The sequence below is a fragment of the Nannospalax galili genome, unplaced genomic scaffold, assembly GCF_000622305.1.
Source record: "Nannospalax galili isolate Female #2095 unplaced genomic scaffold, S.galili_v1.0 scaffold32, whole genome shotgun sequence".
Taxonomy (NCBI): domain Eukaryota; kingdom Metazoa; phylum Chordata; class Mammalia; order Rodentia; family Spalacidae; genus Nannospalax; species Nannospalax galili.
In genome coordinates this window covers 446,436-456,447 of record NW_008335297.1, presented here as the reverse complement: position 1 = coordinate 456,447, position 10,012 = coordinate 446,436, and the positions used below count along the sequence as shown (strand labels likewise).

General features: G+C 49.6%; 1 protein-coding gene across 1 annotated transcript in view; it reads right to left on the bottom strand.

Annotated features, from left to right (window-relative positions):
* Myh11 (myosin heavy chain 11) overlaps window positions 1-10,012 on the bottom strand; it is a 116,515-nt gene that overhangs the window by 66,158 nt on the left and 40,345 nt on the right. Inside the window, exons 4-5 of the mRNA XM_017797344.1 lie at window positions 8,635-8,662; window positions 1,593-1,695 (exon numbers count right to left, since the gene is read on the bottom strand). Coding sequence (XP_017652833.1) covers window positions 1,593-1,695; window positions 8,635-8,662 — 131 coding nt within the window. The remainder of the gene's footprint in view (window positions 1-1,592; window positions 1,696-8,634; window positions 8,663-10,012) is intronic.

The window sequence follows — 10,012 nt, the reverse complement described above, 5'->3', positions numbered from 1 at the left end:
TTATTTTTTTTTTTTTTTTTTTTTTGAGACAGGGTTTCAAATAGCCCAGGCTGCCTTCAAATTTACTACATAGCTAAGATAACCTTAAATTCCTTAAATTCCTGATCCTCCTGCCTCTACCTCCCAAGTGCTGAGATTACAGGTATGTACTTCCATGCTAGATTCCTGGAGTGCTGGGGATGAGCCCAAGGCTCATCCCTGCTAGGTAGGGACTCAGTCCTGGCCAGGCCTTCATATGGCCTCTGGTTTGCTGGAGTGGAGCTGGGTCTGCATATGCAGGGAACGGTGTCTGCTCTTGACAAAGCTGAGCCATTTTAACTGCTACTTGTTTTCACCATATAGAAAAGGGCAGATAGGAGGAAATTTGATTCTTGCTGCCAAAACTTAAGGGCTATTGATCTCCACACTCAGTTCTGACAAGCTAGCCTGGGGTCCAGGTTCCCAAGGCAACAGCCAGTACCCACTCAGGTCCCTGAGAGTGCCAGGCTGATGGGCCACTGTGCTGGCCCCAGTCACCCCTGAGAGCAGGGCGGGAAGCAGGATGTAGGGTGGCAGAAGCTGAGCCACCACCTTTCCACCAGTTCCCCCGCCCCCCATCCACACAGGTGCTAGCAGGACCTAAGGTCCTGTAGGGAGTAGACAAGGAAGGCAAACGAGGGAGGGGAAGGGACAGGAGGTCTTTGAAGGCAGGTTCTAGAAGCTTCTTCTTTTCCTTGCAAGTTCCAGCTCCCACTGAGCCAGTGTTGGGGCCTTTGTGGGATTTTGTTTGAGACGGTCTCACTGTGCACCCCTGGCTGGCCTGGAACTTTCTATGTAGACCAGGCTGGCCTGGAACTCACAGAGATTCCCCCATCTCTGTCTCCTGAGTGTTGGGATCAAAGGTGTGCGCCACCAAGCCTTGCCTTTGGGGGATTTTTTGATGATTCTCTTCAGCTTGTTCTAGGGCAGCCCCTCCCCCATTTCACATCATCCTGGCAGCATCTTGCTCACAGCAGAAGTCCAGTCAGTGGTGGACCAGTGGCCTGTGCTAAGGAACACCAGCATCCCTCATCCCTTGGGGGTGGGACACTGGGGGATATAGGAGATCAAAGTGTGGCCTTGGGGTAGAGAGGCATTGAAAGGGGTCATTTCAGCTTGGGACTGAGTCCCATTCACAGGGATATCTGATGGCGCTGGAGCCATGTTTCCTTGACCCAGCTAGAGTGTGTGTGTAGAGTGTGTGTGTGTGCACTGAGATATGTCAGGCCAGGGACACTGAGTGCCCTGGAGTTCACAGGACAGTCCCCACAATAGGGAATCTGGTCCAAGTGACGACAGGGCCTCTAATGAGAAGCCCTGATAGGAGACCTCAGAGTGGAGGTGCCCAGGCCTGTGGGGAACATTCAGCCAGAAGGATGAGGCTCACCAGCGCCAGGCTGCTCTGTCCTAGAGGTCCGGCCCTGGAGGACATGGCCCAGTTCTCACTTGGTCTGCTTGCTGCTTGCACTCAGGTCCATGAGACTCGGGTGCAACCATCTCTGTGGCCTGGTGCCCGAGAGGCCTGCTCCCACTCACCCTAAGGCCTGGTGCCTGAGGTGCCTACCCCTGCTCACCGTGTATCTTTCTTCTTTCTTGCCCTTGTGTGAGGATGCCACCACCGCCAGGTACTGGATCACTTTCTTCGTGTTCTCCGTCTTGCCAGCTCCAGACTCGCCTCTGGAAGACACAGTTCAGTGACCTCACAGGACCAACCTGCACAGATGTTCCTGGGGGTCCATCCTGCAGAGCTGCTAGCTGGGCAGGACCCTCAAGTCGCCTCTGGAAGACACAGTTCAGTGACCTCACAGGACCAACCTGCACAGATCTTCCTGGGGGTCCATCCTGCAGAGCTGCTAGCTGGGCAGGACCCTCAAAGTCATCACTGTGACTTTCAGAGGGGGAAACTGAGGCTCCTGGAAGGGGTAGAACTTGTTGGTATGGCTGAGCTGGGTCTTTGTGTGTTTGTGTGCACAATGCATGAGGCCAGAGGCCAACCTCAGGTGCTGTTCCTCATACACTGTTCATTTTTCTTTAACGGTCTCTCACTGGAACTCACTCATTAGACTAGCTTGACTGGCCAGTGAGACCCACGATCTGCCTATCTCTGTCTCCCTAGCACTGAGATTACAAGTACATACCACCATGCCCAGCATTATGTATGTATGTATGTATGTATGTATGTATGTATGTATGTATGTATTTATTTATGTGTGAGTGTTTTGCCTGCATGTATGGAAGCGCAGCTGTGTGTGCAATGCCTGTGGAGGTCAGAAGGGGCTGTTGACTCCCCTGGAGCCAGTGCTTTTAACCACTGAGCCATTTCTCCAGTCCCCATGCCCAGCTTTTTACAGTCCTGAGGATCTGAACTCAGGTCCTTGCAAGGCAAGCACTTTGCCAACCGAGTCATCTTCCCGTCTTGAGCTGTGTCTTAATCCCCAGTCACAGGACCCAAGCAGCCTGAGGTTCATGATCCAGTGGACTCCTATGGAGAGAGTGCAAGGAAGGGCTCGGGTGAAAAGTGAAGGGTAAACCCTGTCTTGCCACAAAGGACCAAACTTCAGTCTGTTTGGTGAAAGAAAAGTTTCCAAAAAGAACTTGTGCACCTTGGACTGAACTTCCTGCAAGACTGACCAACTGATTATCACTCTGAGATTGTGAAGAGTTTGGAAGGTTGCAGGTCCAGAATCTAATTACCATTTATCTCAGGCTATCTTTAGCCCCAAACAGCCACTGCTTACCCACCTCTGTTTCTAACATCCTGTGACTAACAGATGAAAAACCTTTTAGAATGTATTATCCTGGCAGACCACCAGGTCTCACCAATCAAAAGGCTAAGAATGTCATCAGATAGCATCTGGGACCTATAGTAAAAACAAACAAACAAACAAAAAAACAACCTAGCTTTGTTGCGACCCACCTACTTAATATATCCTCCAGTGTATTTGAAAAGTGTCTTGATTTATGACTTTTCTTTGTTCTGTTACTGTAAAAATGTAAGGCGACTGTTACCTCGCTGGAACATGGAATTTGGGGTAACCTGAATCTGTGTTCCTGTCACTCATATTTAGCTCCAGAATAAACTATCTCTTATCTCCTTTGAGGTGAGAGTTTTGCTTTTGCATGGACAGGACCAAACTTCAGTCTGTTTGGTGTTATTTAAAGACACTATTAGCACTGCAGACAGAAGGGCTTGGCAAGAGGAGGGTTCCACAGAGGAATGTGGGTGCCTTTCAGACAAGCGGAATTTACGGTATCAACTCTAGAATAAAATCGGTTACCCCATCAGCCCCTGGACAGATGTGAGCTCCCCCTCTCGCAGAATCCCCTGAGCATCAGACGGCGGACTGATAATCTCAGACAAGTACCAAAGCGAACCCTGCTTGAAGTAACTTATGCTAAAATGCACATGACTGATAGTTTCCCCCTGGTAGATACTGTCGGTCTTATGAGAAGACTCTTTCTTCCTAGAGTATGAGGGGCTGATGTCTGACCAACGAGGCATTCTTGGGACACCAGAGATCACCACGGAAGGGCTGCTCTACCCAAGGGTTCCAAAACCACTCTGGCTCTCCATGTCTAGCGCAAAGGAAGGACAGGAGCACGCCAACTTTCCTCCTTCCTTGTCCTCTCTTCATCGTTTTTGTTTTTCCTTTCTTTACCCAAATGCTCTTGTTTTCTGAGCTCATTTCATATTTTAAGAGACTTTATTTTTTTTTAAGTCTGGAAAAGTATTCACCCTGCCAAGGTCAGCTCAAGGTTCTCGAGGCAGAGCCAGTGGCCCCAGCTCTGCTCTCGTCCCCAAATAGGAAGGAAAGAAATTAACTTTCTCTGCCAAAATCACTTTGGTAACTTTACTTGAGGCTGGAGGAAAAAAAAAAAAAAGAGCCACATGCCCAGGATGCTGGCCTGGTCCTAGGGTCCACTGTCCAAGGCACAGCATCAGCATCCATGACAGCACGCCTCACAGCAGCCTCCTGACACGGTCCCAGTGAGAACTGGCCCGAGACCCTGTCTGAACACTTGGTCCCCAGCTGATGGCACTGTTTGGGATGGGGCCAAGGCTGGTCACTGGGGATGGGACTTTGAGGGTCACAGTTCTGTGGCCAGCTTCCAACTCAAGCCCTCTGCTTCCTGGTTGGTACTTTGTGAGAAACTACAGGTGTAAGTCCCACCACCAAGGACTGAGCCGTTCCAGTTACCATAATGGTCTGTGCTCCCAAACTGTGAGCCAAGATAAACCCTTCCTCCATTATGTAGTTTCTGTCACATTTCTGTCACAAGACTGGTCACAGTGACAAGGCATCACTAATACACTCTCTCAAAAGCCAAAAATAGTGATTTTTTTTTCAACTTTGAAGAGAATTGATACTTGTGGGGTGGGGGTTGCTAACTGCCTCACATGCTGAATCTCCTTTATCCCCATCCTGATCCTCCCCCAGTTCCTGGAGGCAGAAATCACTGTCTCTATTGTGGAAGGGAAGACTAAGCCTAGAATGAGCAAGCAGCTGCCCCCCCCCCGACTCCCCCACCGGTCACACAGCAAGGCAAGGGTACAGTGACACTAGGTAAGGTCTCTGATTCACATGCCATCCACTGACACAGACTCCAGTTACTCCCTCTATGATGGCCAATGTTGTCAACCGACAGGATCTCAAACCACCCAGGAGACACACCTCTGGGCATGTCTGTGAGGGAGTTTCTCAACTGGGCTAACAGAGGAGGGAGGACCCACCCTGAATGTCAGCAGCACTATCCCATGGGTGGGGGTCCCTGACTGAATAAAAAAGGAGAAAGAGAGCTGAGCACCAGCATGCACCTCTGCTTACTGTGGATGTGATGTGACCGGCTGCCTTACGCCCCTGCCGACACAACTCCCCAGTCATGAACTGTGCCCTCAAACTGTGAGCCAGAATAAACCTTTCCTTCCTCAAGTTACTTTTGTCTGGTATTTTGTTGCAGCAAAGCAGAAAGTAACTAATGCCCTCTCTAGGGACAGAGCAAATACAGGACAGGGGACTTGGTTCTTACTGAGTGCTGCTCTGTGCCAAGTTGGACTCACACATCTTTTCCTTTAATCCTCTCAGCCATCGAATGAAGTTGATGACAATTCTTACCAGCTTCTTGGGGGAAAGTGAGGCTTAAAGGGATTCAAGTAAATTGCTCCAGTTCCCAGATACTCCCGCTATCAGACAGAAAAATGTAGGAGTGAAATTTGAACCCGGGTCCACTTAACAGCACAACCCAGGTTCTGCCTTCTATTTTATTTTGATAAATGGGAAACAGGAAAGACAGAGGGAAATCCCAGCCCTGCTCCATCTCAGCTCTTCCATCTAGCCACAATCCTCACTTGCCTTGAGGGACTCTGAAATTGTAGGGGGTAGGAGGAAATCACTGAACTAAGCTTCTCAGTTGTTTGCACCACAGTATAAAGCGCTAATGTCAACATAGTGGGTAGACTTCCCCTTCAGCTCAAGGAGTTCTGGTGAAAGGAGAGAAGTCAGAACACAGGCCTGGCACCAGCACACTAGACTCCCACATCTGTCGACCCTGCCCCTGCAGATCCTTCCTTTCTGCACCTAGTCTTCAGCCTGTCTCACCTTCCTCTGACAACAGCAAGGATGTTAACAGCCACAGGTTTTGAGAGTCTGTTCCTGCCCCTGTGGTCCCCTAGGCTCAACCGATTCCAAGTTCCACTAATAAAAATACATTGTCCTGGGAGGTCTTGCCAAAGAAAACACACCAAGCCCTGGGCCCTGGCAGTTCCAGAAACACGCCTAGCTCTGCTCTTCTCAGCGCCCAAGTCTGGGTTGACACTATGCGCCCTCCTGAGCCCCTGAAGCCCCTGCCCTGGTTCTGGGAAGCTTGTTCTCAGCTTCCCCCTTCCTGGGGGCCCAGGCTTGACCAGATGGGAACTCCTGGTCCTCCTCAATGGCTGGAAGAAGTCCCCAAAAGGACATTCTGCCTCTCAACCCCCATCAGGGTGGGGGCAGGCCTGTATGTGACCTATACAGCCTCACAGCTCTAAGGAGGGTCCTGTGCTTGATGGAATGCTCTAGAAATTCTTAATGACTTTTGGGTACATTTGTTATAATTTTATTTATACACTATGGGTTAGTCCTGGCTCCCTGGCTGAGCCCATCCTGAACTCATTACAGAGAGTTGGCCTTGAACCCACAGCTCTTTATAAACCCCTGCTGCCTGCTGGCATGCCTGATCCTACACATCCTACAAAGCCTGGTTGAGCATTGCCCCTGGCTTGAATATTATCTCTAACTCAAAGCCTTCTTTCTCTATAGCACTTGCTGACAGAGTGGGCTCCAGGACAGGATAGCTAGAGTTCAAACCCCTGCTCAGTTACCCATATGCCACATGGCCTCAGGCAAGTCATTTAACTGCCTGTGCCTCAGTTTCCTTATCTACAAAATGGGTTTAAGTCAAGCTTTCACCACTGTGAGATCCATGAATATTAAACAGGGAACAGACACCAACTCTCAGAAGGAAGCTTGTTACTCTTGTGATAGCTTTCTCAGGACAATTTGCACGATGAACTATAGCTTTGTCTGGTCCTAACCCACAAGTCATGTCACGTTTCCCCATTTAAGTATGGAGCCTGTGAGACCATTTCTGCACAGAGCTAAAGAGTGAGTACTTTGGACTTTGTGGGCCATGGCGGCTCCAGCTCCACCTAGCTGCTCCAACATGGGAGCAGCTGTGTAAACAAGTGGGTGCAGATGTGTTTCAATAAAACTTTGTTTACAAAATACAGATGGGGCCTCACTGGGACTTGGTTGGTCAAGTTTTGTTTACCTTATGGTATAAGTCTTCAAGTTTCTCCACTCCTTCAGGCAAAGAGCCAAGTCCTGAAACCAGCCTCATCTCTCCATTGCTGTTTATTTTATTTTATTTATTTGGTCTTTTTTTTTTTTTTTTTTTTTCGGTCGTTTTGAGACAGGGTCTCCCTGTAGCCCAGCTGTCCTGGAACTCACTATGTAGACCAGGCTGGCCTTGAACTCACAGAGCTCCGCCTGCCTCTGCCTTCCGAGTGTAGAGACTAAAGGCCTGTGCCACCACGCCTGGCTATAGCTCTCTTTATCTCTCTCTTCTGCAGAGCAAGTATTCTGATATGGAGCACTCCCCAGACTTCCTCTCAGAGTCCTCTTCAATACACAGTCCATCTCCACCTTCCCCACCCCACACTCCTGTTGTCTGTCTCTCCATTTCAGTGCTCAGCCCTGCCCACCAGGCTGTTGGTTCTTGGACCCTCTTCTTCTGGCCTCAATTTCTGACAGCTGGCACTTTCAGCCTGTGTCTCTCCAGGGCCCTGAAGCTGTGTTAAGAACAGCTGAAATATCCATTCCTTGGGAGAGCTGAGCAGTTGGTGGTGCAGAGGTGGCTGGGGGCATCTCTCAACAGAAGTTGCTCAGTGTCAGATTTTCTTTATAATAAGGTGTCCTGGTTTGAATCTGAAATGTTCCCCACAGGCTCATGTGTGGAATACTTGGTTCCTAGCTGGGAAAGCTGTTTTAGGAGGTTCTGGAGACTTCAGGAGGTAAGACCCAGCTGGAGGGGTTAAGTCACTTGGGGGGTGGGTGCTTGGAAGAATCTTGTCCCTGGATTCTGTCACACTCTCTCCTCCTCCCTCTCTCTACTTCCTGTCTTTCAAGAAATGAAGAGCTACCAGGCATAGTGGCTCACCCCTGTCATCTTGTCCTGGACTGCTGTGAGTCCCAGGCCAGCTTGGAATCTTGTCTCAAAAAATCCAAACCAAAAAAGCAAAGAGGGGCCAGCAAGATGGCTCAGTGGGTAAAGGTACTTGGTGCCAAACCTGGTGACATGAGTTACATACTCAGGACCCACATAGAAGGAGAGAACTGAACTCCTAGGCAAGTTGTCCTTTGACCTCCACATGTGTGCATGTATGCAGACGTGCGCGCATGCACACACACACACACACAAATAAATGTGATTTTTAAAAAGAATAAAATGGGGAGATGGCTCAGTGGTTAAGAGCACTGACTGCTCTTGCAGAGGACCCAGGTATGATTCCCAGCACCCACATGGCGCCTATGAACCATCTTTGACTCTAGTTCCAGGGGAATCTGAAAGCCCTCTTCTGACCTCCACAGCATTGCACGACATGGGTGCACTCACATACATGCAGGCAATACACTCATACACATAAAATAATAAAAAACAAAATATTTTTTTAAAAAAGAATAAAATGGGGCTGGAGAGATGGCTCAGCGGTTAAGAACACTGGCTGTCCTTGCAGAAGACCTGGGTTCAATTCCCAGTGCCCACGTGGCAGCTAACAATTGTCTGTAACTCCAGTTGCAGGGGATCCGACGCCTGCCTTCTTCTGACCTTCATGGGCATTGCATTACACAGATGCAGCAATATACTTATACACATAAAATAAAAAAAATAAAATAAAAAGGATAAAATAGCACCAGATATCCTTAAGTGTTCAGAGGCTGGTCTCCATGTAAGAACCTGCCTCATATGTACTCTGTCACATATACTCCAAATGTATTCTATCACACATGCTCCATGTCAGGAGATCCCTGCCCTTTGATCTTGGGTTTCAGGAGACAATAGAGGAACAGCTCCACTTACGTGCACAGGATGGACTGGTCCTCTCGGTCTGCAACAGAAAGAAGACAGAGCGTGAATTAGAGAGAGACCAGAACTGAGAGTCTGAACCTGACTGAAGCCAATTTCCCTATTCCCAAACTCCCACATGCTGGCCAGACTGGAGGTAGCCAGGGGCCAGCTATGCTGGATGCCCAGGACACAGGGGGCCACAGTAAAGTTGTGACATAGGAAGGGGCCCCTAGAGAGGCCGCAGACCTCTGGCCATGCCAGCTCTGGGGGGTCCTGGTGCCCCACCCACCCTGATTAAGTTATGGATGGAGCACACTTTGATGTGGGCACTGCTGTGGCCAAGCCCTCTGTGCTCCATGGCCTTGGGCAACTGTTCTCTAACTTCCTCATGTGGCCTGTGGACAGCCCTGGGCTGCGAAAACCAGTCCCCATCTCTCTCCTGTAGGGAAGAGCAACCCAGGTTACTTTAGATGTTTGTCTGTGTCACCCCTGCCATCCTGGCAAGCCTTGGGAGTGGCTTCCTTGTTTCCCAATGAAGGGTTAGGAGTGTGCCCCTGGCTGGGTCAACTGGATCCTTTAGCTTAGAACACTCCAGTGGTCAAGGCTGGAGAAGAGGGCTTCTCCAGCTCAAAGACCAAGCAGGGACCACTGACTGCCTCCTCTACTGAAACGGACTCCCTGAGGGGATAGGGGGTAGGGTCTGGAGTTCTTGTCCTCACTACGAGCAACATTGGGACAGTGACCAACCTCTTCAGCCACCAGTCAACCACAGAGACACCAGAGTGCCACATCCACTGATGGACAATGCCAAAGGGAGCACCTCTCACATCTGTTCCCTGGACCACACACACCATGGCCCTCAGTCCTCCTGAGCCTCACTTCATCATAGCTCCCCAAGATCTAGGACTCTGAGCCTCCAGGGCCTGGCAGATCATGAGGGTTCCATCCACTATTTTGAATGAATGGGTGGGAGAGAAGATGGATGGAGGGGACAATAGATGGGAAGACAAGAAGATGGGTGGGTGAGTAGATGATGGGTTGGGTAGGTGGACAGGTTGGATAGATGAGTGGGTGGAAAGACAGAAAGATGGGGAGATGGATGGATGGATAAGTAGGTGGATGGAGGGTGGATAGATGGCTGGGTAGAAAGATAGATGGAGGGAAGGATGGGTGGGAGGACAATGGATAAACAGATGGATGGATGGATAGATGAAGGAAGGAATGGAAAGATGGATGGACAGATGGATACATGAGGTAGATGGATGGTGAAGGCAGGAGGATCATTCATTCAAGGTCATCCTTGGCTACACAGTGAGTTTGAGGCCAGCTTGGGCTATATGAGACACTATCTTAAAAAAAAAAAAAAAAAGCTAGGCATGGTGACAAATAT